This window comes from Meleagris gallopavo, chromosome 1 (genome assembly GCF_905368555.1).
Source record: "Meleagris gallopavo chromosome 1, MGAL_WU_HG_1.1, whole genome shotgun sequence".
In the NCBI taxonomy this organism is placed as follows: domain Eukaryota; kingdom Metazoa; phylum Chordata; class Aves; order Galliformes; family Phasianidae; genus Meleagris; species Meleagris gallopavo.
This window is the reverse complement of record NC_139404.1, coordinates 59,975,237-59,997,053: the sequence shown is the minus strand read 5'-3', so window position 1 is coordinate 59,997,053 and position 21,817 is coordinate 59,975,237. Positions and strand designations below refer to the sequence as shown.

The 21,817-nt window shown below is 36.3% G+C and overlaps 1 protein-coding gene across 8 annotated transcripts in view; it reads right to left on the bottom strand.

Moving 5' to 3' along the window:
• Nucleotides 1-21,817, bottom strand: part of ERC1 (ELKS/RAB6-interacting/CAST family member 1) — a 293,295-nt gene that overhangs the window by 174,215 nt on the left and 97,263 nt on the right. For all 8 annotated transcript variants that reach the window (XM_085229906.1, XM_085229899.1, XM_085229922.1 and 5 more), the window contains 3 exons: nucleotides 5,539-5,676; nucleotides 4,269-4,409; nucleotides 2,986-3,126 (listed from right to left, as the gene is read on the bottom strand). In XM_085229906.1, coding sequence (XP_085086032.1) covers nucleotides 2,986-3,126; nucleotides 4,269-4,409; nucleotides 5,539-5,676 — 420 coding nt within the window. The remainder of the gene's footprint in view (nucleotides 1-2,985; nucleotides 3,127-4,268; nucleotides 4,410-5,538; nucleotides 5,677-21,817) is intronic.

The following is a 21,817-nucleotide window of genomic DNA, read 5'->3' as shown; positions in this document are numbered from 1 at the left end:
ACTTAACTGAAGGTAAACAAGTTTTTTAATAGACAAAAAGAGGCAAAAGAAACAAGATTGATGTGTGATGTTAGGCACGTTTCTACTCAAACCACAAGGGAAAGAACCTAGAAGGAAAAGCTTCTTGCTCTTTGCTGTTAAGAGCTACAAAAGAGAATACCTTCTTCACTTGTCACGCACAAAAAAAACCCCACTAAAATAATATAATTATACTTAACATAATAAAATTCTTCAGGTCATTTTTAACTCATTTTTAAACCAAATGCTATTATGTAGCCATTGGTTTTAAGGGTAATTATGACAGTTATTTACAACGGTTAACAATGCAGATGTGAAAAACTGGGTTTTTAAAAGCTTTAAATTGGAGCTGGATTATCCATCATGTAATTGTTTCAAGGATGACAAGTAACGAATCCACCTTGAAAATGCCAAACTGCCTGAATAGTTAGCTGCAACATATTTAAAGAGAGAAATGCTGTAAAAAATATTTTTCTACCTCTCTGCAAATGACAAAAAAAAAAAAAATTGGTAAATTAAAAACAGATGGGAAAAGGTTATTAAACCTAATACCTAAGCTTACTCATAACTGTAAAATATATCCAAGTAGTTGTTAACTATATTTTCTTCCGTAACAAAGAGAAATTGTGACTTGGTTCTAGAAAGCAGGGAGGATCATTGGTAGAAGTGGGATGTTTCATACAACAAGAGGAAAGCGAGTGATAGTCAATTACATGAAAGCACACAAGGTCCTATGGCTGTAATTTCTTTCTAAAATGCCAGTCTGGACTGACTTAGTATCACCAAAAAATCTTTCACGTGAATTTGTATTTCCCCTTGGATGAGAAAGATGTAGTAGCCCAACATGTTGGAACATTTTTCATGAGGTATAAGGTATTGATGATTTTCTCTCTGTAAGACTTCAGAGAGTACTTTAGGCATTCTGCAAAGGAAATAATTGCCTAATGTCCCAGCAAGCAACAATGCCTGAAGCAGAGGAGATGTCCAGAGTATTAATGGTCGAGCTTTGGAATGAACATAGGTAATGGTAGATTATGAATTTTCTTAGCTTGCAGAACTGAAATCATTCTGAATGAATGAGATTAGATATCTTTTTGTAGGATGTACAGATGAGAACTTATTTGTGTTTACAATACAGTGAATATATACTCCTTATTTTTCTCAGAACCAAATAAAGAATGCAATTGCTTGTACCATAGCTGCCCTGCTTAGGTAAGAGTGCTCTTTACATTTGAGTCCTTTTCCTACTCTAAGCCTCTGAAAAAGGATCACATGAGAATATTTCATCTTCCTAATTATTTCCTGAAACAAAAGAAATAGATAATAAGAAGATATGTTTTCATGAACTGGCAGTGTGTCCTTAAGTTCCTGGATACCAGTTATTAAACATAATCTCCTCCAAAATGAAATGAGCAGAAGTAGATCTAAAGAAATTATAAAGAAGAGCTGTCATTGCAGCATAAATTAAGTGCATATTCATCTTCTATCTAGCAGTGCTTCAACAGATTTTGGTCACGCTCCACACCAGTTTATGCTACTGAGATGCTTAGTGTATATAGTAAAAAAAGTGATCTCTGGGGAAGCAGTGAAAAGCAGTACATTTACAAACGTGCAGTATAAAATCACATTCCCTAAATAATTGAATTTCCACAACTGTTATTCCTTAACTTCGTTTGTTATGTACTCTCTCTCTCAGTTAACACTACATATATATACTTACAAGTAATTATACTTACAAGTAATTATAACTACATGCGTATCTACAAATTATTACTATCATCCAGCTGCTACAACAACCTCTGGTAAATCTTTGCTACAATATATTACTCAACTCATTATTATTAACAAACTGACAAAGGGTGAAATGGCAATTCAGAAGAAAGTGTCCTAATTAATGTCCTAATATTAATTCATTCATGTTGAAAACAACCTGAGAGATTGATCAATTGTGCACAACTATTCATTCTCGATGTTTCATTTTTCTGACCAACTGAACTGTTTAATTTGTGTAGCAGAATTAAAAAGGGAAACTATGGATCTAGATATGCGTATCTGTAGAATTCTCAAGTGCATTAAAATCTACTCAACAGAATTGCTAAGCAGCACTTAATTGTTGCCTCTAAACTTAAGCTCATATTCATCTGAGGAACGAGGACAGAGTTCCAGACCAGAGAGAGCACAGACACACCTCATTTTCCTGGCTAGGTGTAAAGAAATAGATATGACTCAGTAATCCAAGACTTAAATTTCTTTAAAATGCTGTATTTTGTCTTATTCTAATTTTATAAGTACAAGGATTATCAATATTTCAGTTCATGTGTTTTGTACTCTTTCATATTAAAATTAGATCAGTACTCCTCTAAAAGTGTAATATATGGGCTACTCATATCTGAACTACAGAAAACTTGCAAGATTATGTTCAAGTAAATTAGCTTGCCTGTAAGAATGTACCACTCTGCTAAACTGCACACTCCTACAAACTTTCCATCTGCGACTCACAGGGAGATTAAGACAAGGGATCAGACACTTCACTGCTGACATATTCATTTGTTATTACACATTCCCACATGCCACTCATGCACCTGCATTTATCACATTAACACCTACATATGTTGATAATATATGTGCAAAACGTTTGGCTGTTAAAATTCTAGTCGTTACACCAGTTTTATAGGACAGTTACTAGTGGAGACAGTATTGAAGCAGACTAACTTTCTAATTTCTTGCACCTGCTAAAATATACATAGTCATTAGCACTGTCATTGCATGCAAATGAAGTTCAAAATTAGCACCAGTGTCTGAAAGTTACTTTCTGATAGGCTTGGCTTGTAATATTGTTTGCAGGGACACAATTTCAGAGTACTTCCAGAAAAGCAATCTACAAACCCAATTTTTTCAGTGTAAATGTATCCAATCTATGTAGCACTGGATGTTTACCTTGCATATGTAAATATGAAGTAAGATTACCTTCTTCAATTGAGTTTCCATTTTCAAACATTCTTCCTTTTTCTGTTCCAATGCAATTTCCAGTGTCTTAAGCCTTGAATCTTTCTTCAGTCCTGATGAAGCTAAGGATGAAGCATGCTCCTTCAGATCCAGTAAGGATGACTAAAATAAAAGATGTAAAATAACTAACAAATAAATACTCCATATGTGCAATAGCTAGGTTTTGCAGTGGTTTTTTTTGGTCATCATTTTCTTCTTATCCCTTCACATGATGCTGAGGATCCAACTTGGAACAACATATTTTGTTGGAATTTTTTTGGATGTTCACAGAGCTGGCTTAAGGCAGCTTGATTTAACTCAAGTTCTCAGAGTCAAAATGAAACCTTGTCTAAATCCATTAAAAATTATTTTTAAGGACAGAACATTCTGCAAACTATAACTAACTCTTCTGTGATAGTCAAATTCAAGAAAAAGACCTGTTTTTAAAGAAAACCATCTTTAAAAATCATATACGTTTAGCAGATTTGGTCACTGTATGTAAAACAGAGACTGCAGAAAGTTTTTTTTCCACAGAGCAGTTAGGGAGTGACACTGACTTGTGCAACTTATCTTCAAAAGACATCTCAACTTCTTATCTTCTGAACAGTTTTTGTTTTGTTTTGTTTTCCTGATTTTTACTTTTATATGTGCACAAAAATGTTAGCATTTGCCTGGTACCTTTTTTTAACCTTTTGATTTGATTGAGTTGTGAAAGATGACTGAAGTAGACCTGAATGTTAGAATTCCAAGAGAGGAACACAGAACATACATATTTCTCTGATACAACTAGGTTGACTTCTCCAGCCAGTTGGTTCTTTAAAAACAACCAACTTAATTACCAAAAATGGACTCCTGACAGGAAAAAGAATAAGTTCTATTGTTTACACAAATGCATGAACACTCTCCAGTATCTGTATACATTCTTTGACCTACGTGGAGCTTCAATCTACCTCTGTTCTTCCCTTCCTATATATTGAGACATAAACAAGCTTGTTCTCACATTCTGTAAGTATTGCTTCAGTAAACCCATCACTGACCAGTGGTATTCACTGGCAATATGATTAACTGCTGCTAATAGTGGGACTGTGCTATCCATGAAAAAGATGGTTCTGCAATATTTATGCTTTGAGATATTCTCAAACAATATATTTTACTAGATAAACTTGTTGAAGGAACAATAACAATGAAGGAAGAGTTCTCTTCATCTAAAATATAACATATGTAACAGCCAACTGTAATACAACAGATTTATTTTGCTGGTCAACCTCTTTCTCTGTGAGATCTCCTTGTAAAATGCTGACTTTCTCTTTCAGGTCCTTAATGTCTTTTTTGTAGGTGTCAATCTCTTCCTGTTTTTCTCGTTCATCTCTGTCCCGTTGCTCCTTTAGGCGCTCAATGGTCCTTTCCTGACAAAAGAAAGTACCCTGTGAGGACAATCCCTCATATTCTTTCAATGTCTAATGTAATTCAACACTCCTTACACACAGACGTTTGTTGGATATTGTCATTTTCTTCTCTTTACTGCTGTATAAGAGATCCTCAAGAAGGAAAACACTTGACTTGAAAAATCTGTGCATTCATTGCTAAGAAGTATCAGGCTTTCTGTACAATTGAAAGTAACAGTACTGTGCAACAAAATTTATCTGGTTCTGATAACCAGAATTAACCTAGAGGATATGTTATATACTGCTTCCTTACTATTTAAACCTTATTTTTTTTAAGCGTAAAGGCCCTTCACAGAAGAAGGGGGTAGTGCATATATGAGACCACGATCAACATGTGGCAGGCAATAAAACAACTATTTAGTATGCCAGATATCAATGGAGACTTGCTTATTCAGAAAGCTAAAGGGTTGCAAGTGAACACCCTAACCTTAGCAAAGCTTTACCATAGCCTTACATTGATAGGATCTGACAGACTAATAACCTTGACAGGCACCATAACCTTGGTTCTCTGAGAATCAAGAAAAAAAATAAGAATTCTAAAAAGTTGCCACACCAAAACAGAGCAGACAAGGCTGCTCCCTCAGTCAGCTATCTCCTGAGAACGGAGGAAACAGAAAACAAAACACGCTAAGAATGATAGTGCAAATAAAGTGAGACTGAAATGGAGACGTCCACAACAGTACCAAAGATGTACCATGCAAATAGATGACAGCACAAGCAGCACCCCTGCAGAATGAGGTAAGACATAGTTTTGTTTCACACAAGATGATGGTAAGTAGCTAATGGCTATGGAGAACTTGTTCATGGCTGAGCTCCACCCTCCAGCCTCTCTGGAGCATTTTGCTCACACTGTGCAATACCATACAGTACAGCAGGACAGGCTGCACTCAGAATATCCTACAGTGCCCTCTTGTGAGAGATGCCTCTCAGCAGCAGCATCACGCTGATCCCTCTTGCAGACAAAGGACTTGATGCCGCATTAAGCATTTCTTTTATGCAGAGTCCAATCGGCACACAGGAAAGCCGACTGTAGAGAGGCTGTGAGCGGAAGGACCTTCAGCACTAAGAGACTGCAGCTTGCCATACTCACTTTTTCTGCAAGTGCTTCTTCCAGCGTGGTCAAGGCAGTGTCAGTATTGGTGGTGTCAGCCTGCAAGGATTTCACTCGATCCTTTAAACTGCTCATTTGCTTCTCCTTGTCTCTTAGCTGCTCTTGAAGATTTTCAATCTTAAAGAAGAAAAGCAGATTTTAAGAAAATAGTGATTAGTTTCATCCAAATCCTCTTAGAAGTGCACGAAACTCTTTAAAACGTTCTCAAAACAAAGAAAACAAATGAGGGCATCATTCCTGTAATCCTACACGGAAACATCAAGCAATGCAATCAAAATCTTCAAGTATAATAAAGAACCAGCAACATTTTCAGGAACTGGAAAGTTACTCAGAGTAAGAAAGTCTAAATATTCACCAAGAAAATCAATCAATCAAATTGATTTCTGACGATGTTGGGCATTGAGTGACTGAAGGAAACTATTACATTTGATATTTAGGAAAAAATGCTGATGTAATAACAATATAGAAGAGTAAAAGCTCAAAACAAAATAAATCAAGCAAACAAAAAAAACATTACTACAGATATAAACAAGAAAAGGCTCTTGAGAAGTTGTGAAGTAGTATTCTCCTAAGTATTTCCTTTGCTACCAACACATTCTCCACTGCTGTTTTTCACAGAATCACAGACTCCTTGGAGTTGGAAGGGACCCTTAAAGGCCATCTGGTCCAACCCCCCTGCAGTGAACAGGGACACCCACAGGTAGATCAGATTGCTCAGAGCCCCATACAGCCTGTCCTTTCCAGGGTGTTTCCAGGGATGGGGCATCCACCACCTCTCAGGGCAATCTGATTGTAAAATACTTCTTCCTTATATTCAACCTAAATCTCCTCTCATACCTTAAAGACTGTGAAACCATTTCTCCTTGTTCTATAGAGCAAGGATCTTGCTAAAGAGTCTGTCCCCTTCTTTCCTGTAGCTTCCCTTTAGATACTGAAAGAAAGCTATTGGGTTACCTTGGAGCCTCTCAAGTGTTTTGCTGTATGGTGTACTAACAAAAGACATCATTGTCAGGACTGAAAATATACAGAGTTTGTTTTCTGCAGTTGCACAATTCAATCTGTTTAAGAGTTCTGAACATATCTTTTGACAGATCAAGAAGACCAAGTGCTAAACTCATATTATGCATACGCACACCTCACAATGAACAGACACATTACCACATACTGGTCATCTGTAGAAAACAAATTTATCAGCACAAGATTAAACTGGGTACAGAATTTTCCTTCTGTAGTTGCTGCTGGCAGATTCATCTTGCATCAGCAAATGTGTATTGTAGGCTGGAGAATGACAGTGGCATCTAAGGTACCTATCTTCCAAACGCTTGTAACAAAAAATTCTTCTAAATCAATTTATGCAACAAGACAACCCCAATGGTTTAGTCCAGTATTTAGGAAACTTTTTGAAAGCATTACCAGCATTTTTGCTTCACTTGTCTAACACCAGTTAGAAGGTCATCAAATATCCCCATTTCTTTCTTCTGACCCTAGAAAGACCGAGCTGCTGTGATTACAGAGCAAATAGTTATTTAGAACCATCAAATAGTACTCTGCTCCCTATTACAATCACATCTGGACCAGTGGTTTAGAAAATAGTCTAGATATATAAAGATATGTTTAAAATATTTTGCAGTAGGCTAAACACCCAGCCACAAAAAGTGGTAAATGCATTACACATGAAAGCTAAGAGAAAGAACCACCTGCTAATCCAGACAAACCCTTGCAAGTGGTCCTCTGAAACCTAGAACCACTGAAGGAGTCTCCTGGTAGAACATTCTCTATGTCGGGTTGGGGTTTTTTATTTCTTTTATGCAAGCACATGTAAACTTATGATCCAGCTTTGTACACCATCTGTGCCTTATTGATAGCAGGAGAACTGTGTAAACACATATATATTTATTTCAATTTTTTAAAACTGATCTTAGTTTATCTTCGTCATTATTTTCTCATAGAGGAAAAGCACTAGGCCTCCAAGTTTTTCTCAAAGTTTAAGACTGAGCACAGTACAAGAAACACCATAAAGCAAATTTGGAAGAGCACTGAAAAAAGCAGACTCAGAAATAACTGCAATAACCAAAAAATCCTGCTTCTTTTTAAACATGTGCATTATTTAACGTGCCACTAGCATAGGCTTGGAGCACAGGGAGCTTCAGAGACAGCTCAGCCGTTCTGAATGAGAAGCTCTGCTGGCGCCCACAGATGCAGACACCAACGAGGTAACATCCCTGAGAGCAGCCTACGTGGCTGCATCTGACCGTAGGAGCTTTCAGTGTCGTCAGCTGTCTAGACAGCCTGGCTGTTTAGACAGCCAACCATGAAAATATACTACAAAGAAGTGTGAGCTATACTTAGACTTGTGTTTACTTCTGGAGGCAAAATGCTCCAGCAAAGGCTCCAAGTGGCTGGAGAGGGGACTAAGTGACTTTCTGTTGTGACCAACCTGCACACAAGAGACAGCTAAATAATTTAGAGCCAGCACATGGAAGATACTTGCAAGGCAGCACAAGCATTTGCACAAGCACAGCAGACATTTACATGTTTCAGTAACACTATTTACCGTGATGAAAAAAAAATGACGGCTATGTATTAGTACTATAACTGAAGCATTGTCCCATTTCAACAGCATTCTCTGGCACAAAAAAAAAATGCTGTGTGTAAAAAGGGTGAATTTGTCTATTCTTTCATGCTTTGGATTCTGGAGTAATGAATGTGTTCTTTCTTTATCCACCAGGGAATAGAAGATATACAAAACTGTTACAAATCACACTAATACACAGGAATTATTAATAAAAATAATAAAAAAATCCAACAAACCAAACAAATAAAAAACAAAGCTACTTACAGCTGTGCTTTTTGCAGGACAGGATAACTGATGGTCCCTAACAAGGACATGCCTTTAAGCTACAGAAAAGTAGCTCAAACAATGTGCCCAAACTGAAACACTTGTATAACAACAGATGGGAAATGTCCTTTCTGAAATTACAGAAAGAGCGATAGAAATCGCTACTGTAACAAATAGAAGCTAAACTATAAATTCTCCATAATGATATTAACCGAAGAAAAAAGAAAGAATATTCTCTACATATCTCATTAGACAGTCAATAGAAAGAATTTTATTACTACATCCTTGCAAGCACTCTGAGTTCCTTCATCAAAAAGAATACGTATTTATGTTCTTCTATTCCTAAAAAAATGGGAAAAAAGTTATTCTGAACAAATTCTCAAATAACTGATAGAAATAGATCAAATGGTTAAAACACTTCTATCTTTTTCCACAGTGAAAGATAAAATAAAATGTGTTGGTATCTCCAAACTCTCTGGAAAACAGAAAGAGACAAAGAATGAAGCAGCGCTATTTAGTCTGGAAACAGTTGGAAGATGGAAGATTTCCCCTGTAATATCTTAGAAACCTAAGGAGCATACATATGTACATACACGGAAACTTTCTAAATAGGAAAAATAAAAAATATAGATTATTAATATTTTTTAGTCTTCTCATACACACTCAGTTTGCTGGGTCAAGACAGGAGTCTTCTTTTAGAAGCTTAGAAACACTAAGCTTACTGTGAAGGCCTATGTTCACACATTGGAATCTTCTGTTCTGCTTAACAGTTTCCTTTTCAGTAACTATTTACTGAAATCTTTTTCTCCAACTTTACCTGCTGTCAGGTACTATCTTGTTTCAACCTGGGTTATTTAGTCCTAGTTGTGTAGAAACAATTATTTCTCTTTCCACTCTGAAGCACAGGAGTAGAGGCAAGAGAAGTTGCCTCTGGCATGCTGTTCCAAAGGCAAGGATGCATTGGTACTTCTTCCAAATACTCATTCTACTGAAAAGTCCATGCAAATGCAAAGAAGAAAAAACAGCTCAGGGAATTAAATGAGGTGCATATAATTTAATACTCATAAAGATCATAAAGATTCCCAGATTCCTCTAGTTATAAGTTATTAGATCCTTCATACTATCCTTCAGCCAAAAATATCTTTTGCACAAGCACCGTGATGTGATGCATGTAAATAGAATATTTGAGAAGCTGATCTCTATTGTATCAGTGACTGCTATATCAGAATTAGCACAGTGGGCTTGGGAATTGGTCATTCAGTTTCTTTTTTAGTTCTTTCCTGATACTGGAAAATAACTCTTTCCTCCCAGAAAATATTTTAATCAAAGGTCAACAGATTACAACTTCTTTCATCACCTGAAACCTATTGTATTTGTATTTCCAACATTCAAGTTTCTCTTTGCTATTTTACTTGTCTTCTAAAAGAAATAAAGTGATAGAAGAAAACAAACAAACAAGCTAACAAAAAAAAAAAAAGAAAAAAACACATGGTGAAACCCTATTAAATTAGTTCACTTTTTTCCATTCTAAGACAATAAGGAAAAAACGTGAAACAATCCCCTTAGAAATACAGAGGTCCAAGTAAAGTAAAGTAAAATTTTAAATTAAGTAAAATTTTAAATTAAAAATCTTTTTATTCAGACCTGAGAATGTTTCCTGCATTCAATAACTAGCTGTAGTATTTTCACCAGTAACATGACATCTTCTCCTTAATATACACTGAACATCTAAAAGGCAATTATTGTAACACAGGACAGTTTTCTGTGATTTGTATTAGAAGAGCAGAATACCTCAACAGACTGCTACACCTCCCACTTTTTCAGTCCTAGGTTTCATTCAATGGGAACACTACTGTAAAAAGAATCTAAATAATCAGATGAGTTCATAAGTTTTCTAATCTGTTCCCATGGAATTCCTGTCCAGACAAATAAAGCATAACATCAGGTGTAACCTTTCCAAACAGAAAGGCTGCTCTCAGGTCTATCCAGAGCCTTCTTCATGCTGATCAGCCTGTCCTCACAGGGAAGGTGTTCCACCCCTTGGATCATTTTTGAGGCTCTTCTCTGGATGCACTCCAACAGGTCCACATCTCTCCTGTACTGAGGACTCCACATCTGGATGCAGTATTCCAGGTGAGGTCTACCACTGCAGAATAGAGGGGCAGGATCACCTCCCTCACCTGCTGGCCACACTTCTTTTGATGCAGTCCAGAATATGGTTGGCTTTCTGGGCTGTGAGGGCACATTGCTGGCTCACACCCAGCTTGCCATCCACCAGTGCTTCCAGGTCCTTTTCGGTAGGGCTGTGCTCCACCCTTACATTCCCCAGCTTGTAGACACAGTGGGAGTTGCCATGACCCAGGTTCAAGACCTTGCCATTTGGCTTTGTTGAACCTCATGAGGTTCTCCTGATCCCACTGCTTGAACCTATCTGAGTCTCTCTGGATGGCATCCCATCCGTCGGACATGTCTAAGACACCACACAGCGTCATCTGCAAACTTGCTGAAAGTGCACTAAATCCCGCTGTCGATGTCAGTGATGAAGATGTTAAAGAGCACTGGTCCCACTATTGACCTCTTTAAGTATTTTTATGTTTTCTTAAAGAACTTCAAATTCTAGAGCCCTAGGTAACACTTCAACGCAGATAGTGAACTGTTCAGTTAACTGATAAATCCGTTCTGCTTACACAAATTGTGCTACTCCTTGATCACTTTTTATTTTTCCTCACATGTAAGTTTTCTCTTTTTTCTTTTTTTTTTTTTTTTTTTCTTTTTACCAGTGTTCTAATTTAGTGCTTATCTGGAACATTATTGCCTTTGCAATATCACATCAGAATATCACTGTATTTTGGGAATGCTCTGATTCTGCAGAACATAGTATACTGGGATTCCATAATGTCTGAGAACAATGGGATTCAGCAACACTTTGATTTGCAGTGGTTTAAGAAAGAAAAACAGTCTAAAGGGATGGGAAGAGTATGGAGGAGGACATGACTGAAAGAGAATTTGAGATTGGGAAACTCCAGCATAGTGGTACATCATACACGGTACAATCTTACTGACCGCTACTTAAACCCAGTTATAGTTCAGAATAGCTTCCAAAGGAGAGAAAAAAAAAAGCTTGCTCTTTAACAAGATGAAAACTTTTTGCATTTTTTTATTCTCAAGACTGATGAAAATCAGTTGAAAGTTGAAATTAGCAAGTTCCTATACTGCTTAGCTTTACAAATAAAATATTTTGTGGCTATTTAGCTTAGAAAGCTTAAAGAATCTATTCTGATTTCTATTTAAAAAACAACTCAATGTCAAATAAATGCATGGATGGGCTTCAAAGAGGTATATTGCTTCAGGTTCAAAAGGAAGTAATGGTTACAAAGTGGTAAGAAAGCTTAAAAAAATGGGAAGAATTGCAAGACACCTAACAGAATCAATCAGTTATTCTTGACCTAACTTTGCATTCACATTTGTGCAGGAAGATTGAAAAAACAAAACAAACTCTGGAGAAATAAGTGCCACTACAACAAAGCTTGACATAATAATTTGTATAGATGGTTCATTATTTTGTACATGTGGTGAAGAAGCCACAAACTATTGACACTGATTCAACAGACTATTCTCTTTTCAGTGTTTTTTTTTTTTTTCTTTCCACAAAAAGGTGTGCTGCAAGTAGATTTGGATCAACAAGAAAATACTCAGCTATGTTTACACAGAAATAATCTCTAAGGACACTTCCATCCCTTTGTTTTCTGCTGTTCTCCTTTCCTTTTCATATTTAATCTTTCTCTGGTAGTGCTGGTTTGCTGACAAACTATAAAAGAGAACAGACAAGAATTGGTGCCATAAGCCAAATTACAATTATACTATCTTCTGAGTAGTATTTTTTTTCCTGTATTGCTGCATTCCCAACATTATACAGCATTTAAACCAGATGTTTCAAATTATATTCTCAGAAGATTGCTATCAAGTTTGCAGTCTCTCTGTCTTACTAATAAACAGCTTGGATTTCCTTCAAACCTTCTAAAGCAATTCTATCACTGAAATTTTCTATTTCTAAAAACTGATGTTGAAAGGCATTTTCCTTACTAGCTTCTAAGGAGAATCTCACATAGTTTGTATTTTTAAGAGAAAGATTAAAAAGAGAACAGACTGATTCTTGAATTGGTAAATGATCCCAAATTTGCTTTTTGGGAGATTTCTAAAGCATTTTACTAGAAAAAAAATATACATTAGCAGTGAGTACACACTCAAACATTTTTAAAACAGTTAAATTTAGTTAAGTAATTAATTACTTCATTCTGAGAAGATTTAATATTACCAATAGCTCAACCCAGAGAAAAGCAAAGTCTTCATACTGTAATAATCATATCATGGACACTGGCCAATACAAGAGAAGTTTTTGAAGTGAGGGGTGCAAGCGGAGGTGCTCTTTCTAAACCACAGATATTGCTTGTGTGTCAAAGCATACAGGTTTTAATATGAACAGACAATATTTAATGTAAAATGCAAATAAAAAGTAATGTAAGTCTGAAGGCTGAAAGGGATTTGTTTCAGAAAAATCAGAGCCAATTTGTTAATTACATATGGTTAATTACATAATCGATAAAAAAGCATCTCTACCTCTGGTTTATCTTGAAGTTTTTCTGCATGATCCTTTTTTTTTGCCAGTGCTTATCAGCTAAGAGCTATAGTTAGCTGATATGTTTATCAGCTGACCCATTATCCATCAACATCAAGTTTTCCAACTGGGTTGTTTATTAAGACAATTTGTTGGTTCCAACTTCCGAGCAACACTTTCGTTTACTCAAGTACAAAATAGATTACTGCTATCATAAACGGCAAAAAGAAATTCATTCAGACTCTTCTTCACTGAAACTCTAACCTGGTCTAGTGGTTGGCAACCCTGCACATAGCAGGGGGGTTGAAACTCGATGATCATTGTGATCCTTTTCAACCCAGCCCATTCTATGATTCTATGATTCTAAATCTTACTCATTTATTTAATATGCACTAAAATGTCACTTATACTGAAAACTATAATCAAAATCATCTAACTTATTTCACAATCAAATTATGTATAACATCCATTTAATTGAAATCTTGGACTAATCGTACAGAATAGCATCATGCCAATTCTTCTTTCAGCAATGGCCTGACACTATGAAGCAATCTTTGTGACTGTTTTCTGAAGTTTTCCTCTTAAGAACCATAAATGCACTGAAAAGAACAACAACACCAACAACAAAAGCCTAAACAAACAAACAAACAAACAAACCCCACAACCAATTCTTTTAGAGGCATTTTCTCACTTCTGTACCAAATTCTAGAAAAGGCTTCACTGATATAGGTTTGATTTAGGAAAATTCACTGCAGGAAACAAACAAACAAACAAACCATAATTAAGCATACTTCTATATTGACAGTACTCAAATGTTCAAATAAGTAAAACCAAAACTAATTCACTGTGGAAGTCTGTCTCTTTCCTACAAAGGGCTGATAAAGCAAGGAAAATTCAGAACCAGTAAATGTTAGCTTAGATCTGCTATTTTCTCAGAAGCAGGGTAAAACTAAGGAATTGTGACATTCCTTTTGTAGTAGGTCAAGCTTTACAAGACTACATAATGTTTAAAACATGTCAAGTGAAAAACTTACTAAATGATGAATCAAACTTCTTAACTTGGCTAAACTCCAAGTACAGTATTTCATTGATTATTACTGCCAAATACCGTTAATTCTATGGCAATTTAATGTCTCTTACTCAGGATTACTTAAGCTATTTTCCTGACTTGCTTTAGATTCTTATTTTGGTTCTACATAGAGTAAAGGGTACCATAACTAGTGACATACTTCTAGCAGTACGGTGCTACAAACAGAAAAACAAACAGAAAAAATGGCTGATGAGAAAAGACATGAATAATGGAAAAGTTTAACTTGTCCCAGCACTGCAATAGCAAAGAATGGAAATAAGGGACCAAAGAAGATCAAACACCGAGGCAGGCCAAGGGACAGGACGGGAACACGGGATTTACCACTGACTAGAAAGAATTCCTCACAGCAAACTAAATTTCATTTTCATTTACATTATCATTTAGGATCATTCAAGCAAGACAGCTGTGCAACTTGAACAAAGACTGTAAATGAAATTTAGATTTAGATACTCTATTACATTGTCCAAAACACTGATTTAATAAAAAGATCAAAGAAATAATGTAAGGTAAATCAGAGGGGAATGCCCCGGAAATAAGAGATTTTTTTTAATTCCGGTGTAAAATATGTCCAAACAACTGTTATTTACTGTTTCAATCTCCTTTCAAGGAGAATGAGTGATGAATAGGAAGGGAGGAGTAAGGTATTAATCTAAATGCTAAGCACAAGAGTGTAGATCTACATTCTTGAGTATTTAGCTATTATTTCTTATACAGAATTGCTTCAGAACACATCCAGAAATAACTGACAAAAATATCAAACTCACTAATAAAATTCTTTCATGATCTGTGCTCCAAAAAAAGCCTAAGAGCCTAAGAATCCAATATTTTAAATTAGTACCATCATTTGATCATATTCTTTCCCATTTTATACCACTGATTGCTTTAGGTAAACCATCACTTCAAACTCTACTGCACGTTAAGAATGGAAGAGTGGTCCCATGTTCAAAACTATCCTTCACTCATCTTTGCCTGAAGGTATGCAAGCCCTTCATAATGCTAAGGAGCATTTTAATTATGAAACTTGTCCTGTTTTAGGACAAGGCAATCTTAGTTGCCCTTGGTGACACTTCTCCATACTGGAATTAAGTGTCCTTATCCTTTGCGCAAGTGAAATCACAGGCTTGAATGCTATTTATATACTCGTGCCTTAAAACAGTCCTAATGACTGCACAAATATTGAGCAGAACCCCATCTTAGAACATTTCCTATCCTAGTGGATTCAAAACCCACTTTTGAAAGCAGGAAAATATTGATTTATACCGAGAAATGATTAATTCCTTGTCCTAGTGAAGATCACTAAGCTCACTAGGTCTATCAGTAATGTCTGTTCCAGACACAGCTCAGACAATCCCCTGAGGAGCAGAATAGGCCTGAACAGCCATTTAGTGGCAACTAAAATGTTGGAAAGTCTTGCAACCTAGAGAGCAATGAAAAACTATGCGAGGAAGACTGATGTAAGTAACCTCAAAAAAAGCATACGCCCTTGCTTTTCCTGCCTCTTCAATCATAGAGAAGTTTGTATTTGTCTAGCATGATAGTGAACACACCAACAAAGCTTATTAGTTTTATCTTGCCAGAAAAACTACATGTTTAATTTATAATGAAATCAAGAGGCCCCAAAGTTGGCTCTTTTCCCAGATCCCATCAAGAAACAGAATTTGTCAGTCCCACTACCTGTGAGTAATGCTCTCTCTTGCCCATCAAGAGGTTATCTCAAGGCACAATAAGGACATAACAAAAAAAATGACTTTTCTTTGAGGGATACTAAAAAAAAAAAAAAAAGATTCCTACCATATATGACAGATTTGTTGAATTGGTTCAGAGTTTCAGTTTCTTTGGAACACTGGAGCACAGATAATACCAGAAACTCCATGGAGCTCTCTTGCAACTTTGCTGGTGCTATCCATCTTATGTAACACTATTACAGCAACACGTATCAGTTGAATAACCCTACATTAGCATGCTACATCAGCTGAACTGCAAAACTGAAATCATTAACCAACAGTCCTGTCTCCTTTTCCAGATTGAAATTACTTATCTAAAATAAATGGATGTGGATATTCATTAAAAAAAATGTTAAAAATCAAGTTCTCAAGTTACTAGAGGCAACAGGAAAGATTCTTTAATAGCATCCGTATAAGATAAGGTTCTGTACGTTACTACATGTCAAGAAACTGGCTTGCTATCTTTCCTACACATCAGAACACTTGATTTTTGAATAGAATATTATCCTTCTGGGACTACAGATACATATGCTACATACGATCCAGATGTTCTTATTTTACAAAAGAAGGCGCACATGAAAAAGAAGGGGTTATATAAAAATAAAAGAACATACGCTCCAAATATAAATTCCAATATATAACATATCCAGGTATAACATTTATTTTGAACCCAGTAGGTTTTCCTAACACAGTTACTGCATTGGTAACCATACCGTACTGTAATAATATAAAATGGGCACTAATATCAATCATTCAAATTTAAATTTTGTTTTCTCCACTAGGTCTCATACTCCATACAATTTACTAATCAAATCTTCAAAGTGCACATTAGAAGTATACAAGTAAATTCTCTTACAGATTTCACTGCATTGAAGTTTAATAAAAGTGAGTTTTATGCAAACTTGAGATTTACTTTTAAAATATACAGGTAAAAACTTATTTTTGGAGTTATTTTCAAAATCCATGCAGTATATATTTGGGATTCTCCACGTATCTTAAATTTTAGCTGAGTAGCAATAATTGCCTTTTAGATTTAAAGGACAGTGTTTTTCCAAATAATTGCACAATTAATCATAAAAAGAACAGATAATGTAGTATAATCTAACTAAAAGAAATAACCATTAATTAATGCCCTTTAAATCTTAAAAAAAATCTACTGGAAGCTTAGGTGTTCATGAATAATTGTTTGATATCCAAATACACTATTTCTGGCATGTTGTAGAATTAGAGAATGTTTCACTGTAATTGATGTGAAAAAAAAAAAGAAAGAAAACACTGAAAATTAATTTAATATTACTAAATTTAAAGACTATTAATGTACAGAGCCTAGAAATATCAGAAATATCCCCACTGAGACTACAGAGATCACATTCAAAAAGGAAACTGAATAGGCTCCAGCTTTCTCCCCCTTTCCTGCATGATAAAATCATGATCTGCACACTGATAAAACAAGGAACTAGATGTTAGTGACTCAAAGACTGGATGCACAAGTATTCCAAACACAAAATTTATCTCCTAAGTGGAAGGGAAAACCAGACACCTCAGGGATTCTAAGAAAAACAGCTACATTGTGCAGAATACAGTCTGCTATCTCCGGGACATAGTGAAGAATGTCAGAGGCACAGCAGGAAGGATTCAACATACATCTGTGGAAACACTGAGACAGGAACTTAGTCAGCCAATGAGCCCTGTGCCACCATGTTGGTTAAAAAAGACCTGTCTTACAAGAGAAGCGTTCCACTGACAAAGCTACTAACATCCACAGAATGAGATACAACATGGCCAGAATGCTAGAGTGTGCTTAATTTTTCTAAGTCTGGAAAGAGGAAGAAAGTAACTAAACAGCACCTGTAAACTAAGGATATCTGCCATTGAAAAGACTGTTAGAAGCTAAGCTTTTGGATCTATTAGGACAAATGATGCCATATGGCTTAGAAATGATCAAAAAAGATCAAATCTCATGAGCTAAAGCCTTTTCTAAGTGGGAAACCCTTGCTAAAAGCTGAATCTGAAGTTGCTGTAATAAACTCTAAGATATGTTTGGCAATCATTCACCTTTAAGCCTACATTAACAAAGAGCTGAAGATAGTATGAAGAAATGGACTCACAGAATCACAGAATTGTAAGGGTTACAAGTGACCTCTAGAGATCATCAAGCAGGTTACCTATAGCAGGTCACACAGGTAGCTCTTGAATTCATCTCCAGAGAAGAAAACTCCACCACCTCTCTGGGCAGCCTGTTCTAGTACTCCATCAGTCCTGGCAGTGAAGAAGTGCTTCCTTGCATTAGCATGGAACTTCCTGTGTTCCAATTTCTGCCCAGTAACCCTTGATCTATTGTTTCTTGTCACCAAAAAGAGCCCACCCCATCGACTTGACTCCTACACTTTGGATGATTATAAACAGCAATGAGATCTCCTCTCAAGTCTTCTCCAGAATGAAGAGTCTCAAATCTCTCAGCCTTTCCTCTAGGAGAAGTACTTAGGCTCTGAATCATCTTTGTCACCCTTTGCTGGACTCTAGGAGATTCCTGTCTTTTTCTGCCCTGAATTGGACACAGTATTCTAGATGGAGCCTCATCAGGGTAGAGTAGGAGGGAGGATCTCCCTCCACCTGCTGACCATACTATTTTAACGCACTCCAGGATACCAATGGCCTTCATGGCCACAAGGGCACGCTGCTAGTTCATGGCCAACGTGCTGGCCACCAAATCCTTTGCTGCAGAGCTCCTTTCCAGCAGCTCAGCCCTTAACATGTACTGATGCATACAGTTATTTCTCCCCAGGTGCAAGTCTCTATACTTGCCCTTATTAAACCTCATCAGGTTCTTCTCTGCCCACCTCTCTACTCTGTCCAGGTCTTGATGAATGGTAGCACAGCTTTCTGTCATGTCAGCCGCTTCTCCAAGTTTTGTATCATCCAAAATTATGACTCCTACTCTAGAAAATTCTTACTAGCTGTAAATTTAGAGAGGAAAAAAAAAGACATTATATCATTTGAGCTGGACTGAATTGTTCTTAAAAGTCTTAACAGATTCTGAGAAGTAGAAAGTCAAAGCAGAAGAGTAAGTGATGCAGTACTGGAGCAGGCTGCCCAGAGAAGTTGCAGAGTCTTCTCTGGAGGTATTCAAAACCCTCCCAGACATTTTCCTGTGCATCCTACTGTTGGAAACTTTCCTTAGAAGGTAGTTGGACTAGACAATTTCCAGAGGTCTTTTCCAACCTCTACAGTTCTGTGATTCCTTAATTCCTGAAAAGAAATCTGAGACAGAGACAGAGTAGCAACCTGGAAAAAATAGCTCCTGGCATTTTCTTAAAAACATACATTTCAACTTTGTTGATGTCATGCTCAGTGATGATCAGCCAACCCATAAAATAAAGGTTTGAATGAAGGAAGTGGCATCAGAGATCTGATATCTCTTCAGGGACATGCAGGGTCAGGTTCTCCATGACCCTCTAGGACATATATTTGAAGTTATGGCTGTCAATTTTAATAAAGAAGCTGGCACAAGCCTGTGAGGATTTCACATCTGTTTTGTGGTATTTGAAATCTCTAAGTTTGTTTGGATCAAGCTCACTGGTATAAAGTGTGTTGAAGAATGTTTTTTTCTAACAGATATTTACAGAAATACTACTAATCCCTTCTTATTAAGACACATAGCTTCTGAAAAGAAGTTGCTATTTCATCAGTCCTATCAGAGTAGAGAACGCATCAAACATCTTTCTTCTGCCTCCCTGGGCTGATTAGTGGTCTGTCGTGATCACGAAGGACAACAGAGCGCTCCTCCTTAAGTGTTCACAATTCAATAATGTAAAAAGCAGACAATAAGCTTGTTCACAGGCGTATAACTAAGGTCAAAAATTATCTGGTCTTAAATGAGAGGGCATATGCTTACTCACTCTAAACACACATCTTTGATAGGACATACTCTCTTTGCTCTTTTCTGTATATTTTGCACAATCTGACATTCAGATACATGCTGCAGGTTTGAACAAGTCATCATTTCCAGTGTTAGGAAAGCAGGATTTTTAAGGACTAATTGTTATCTTAGAGAGTCTCAAAGGGGGAAGATGAAACTACTTTAAACTGAGTTAAAGCTTGAAATGGTAGTTCCATCATAGAATCAGATAAAAGCTTGGGTTGAAAGGGGTCTTTAAGACCAGTTCCAGTTCTAACCTCCTGCCACCAGATCAGGCTGCCCAGGGCCCCATCCTTGAACATCTCCAGGCATGGGGCACCTACAACTTCTATGGGCAGCCTGTGCTACTGCCTCACACTCCTCCCTGTGATCTCCCCCTTTTCTTTTCAGAGTTGGATCAGAAGAGATGCCTGAGGAGATAAAACTACTAAATTGGACAAGAGAACGGAAACAAAAGCACCCTTAAAGTTCAAACAATAATCTTTAATAGTTATGAAAACTAAACCAACACCATTCTCGCAGTAACTACAATCACTGTTGATTCTAAACAACTAAGTTATACATTCAATTTCCAGTTCCTCTCTCCTGCCATACAATATTTCTTATCATTAAACATAAATATTTATTTTGATTTCTAAGCTTTTTGAAAAGTGGAGGGCATTTGTTTTCCTCCGCAGAAAGACAATGTTTCTTATTCAAAAGAGTAGGAAGATTGCATCTGGAGTCTTCCTGAATACTGGCTAAACAAGCAACATCAGCACAGCCACAAAAAGAAAACAAACTGTGCTCCTTCTCTACTTTATCACAAGTCAATTATCACATTGTGTAGAGGGAGCTGCTGAATAACACTCCTATGTACTGAGAGGAAAACTTCTATTTTATATGCCTACAGCTGCACTGTACAATGATGAGTGCGTTAACCCCACCCCCAAAGACAAAACATCAAGCAAGAGGTGAATGATTCACGGCTTTTTTCTTGCTTTTCTTTTTTCCTGCTTTTTTTTCTTTCAGGGTAATTGTTACCTACCTTTTCTTCCAAATGATATTTCTCTAAAAAGCACTGATTACAGAGTGCTGATTATGGTGGCTTTTTTCTTTTTTTTTTTTTTCTTTCTTTCTTTTTTCTTTTTTTCCCTATTCCTCTCCATCCTGGTCTATCAGCACAGATAGATAGATTTGGCACAGAGAATAATGAAGCACCATTTAATCTTTTCCAGGTTCAGGATTCAGACTTGCCCAGCATGCTCCTTATTTGACTTGCTAACATTCTTCCCTTATCTAGAGTTCTAATGTTACGTTATTGTCAATTAATTAAAAAAAAAAAAAAAAAATCAAGCTTTTCCATAAAATTTTCACACATAAAGACAATTTCTGTAGTCTCTAAACTTCTAGCATTTACTCCATATCTATTGTTTCAAGTAAGGTGCTACCAAGCAGTCTCACTGTAGAAGTTTAGAACAGGAAAGATTCCAGAATTTAAAATGTGAAGCATTTGGTGCCCTTAGCAACCTGGAATATGTACTTTAGTGCCTATTGGATATCAGCAGTAATATCAATTGTTATGTCAGTTTTCCGGATCTTTGTTGCTCATCATCATCTTCTGTGGATTTCATTTGATCTTTAATCAGCTAGCAAACGTTTCTTAATTTCTTCATTTGAATTTCAGAATAATCAAGAAGTACACTTTATAGCTCTTCACTTACCAATACAGCATTAACATAACAGTTCATAAAATGCCATCGCCAGCACCAAGGAATCCAAACAGAGACCCAATAGTAAAGAGTGTGTCTAAATTTTGCTTTCTGCAGAAATCAGAGGCATTTAGTATAATGCAATTTTAGCACCATACCAAACAATTTCTTGTTTGTGTCATTAAAATAGGTGATTACACATCTAAACCATTCACAGAAAATACAAAAATCAAGAACTGAAGTCCAAATGTTGAGTATAGCCATATATCATTTGACTATATTACTAATAGAGATTACCTATCTAAATTTTAACAGTAAACAACTTTTCATAAATTGATGTTAAGCACTTTAATGATTTTTCAATATATATTTTTCTTCCT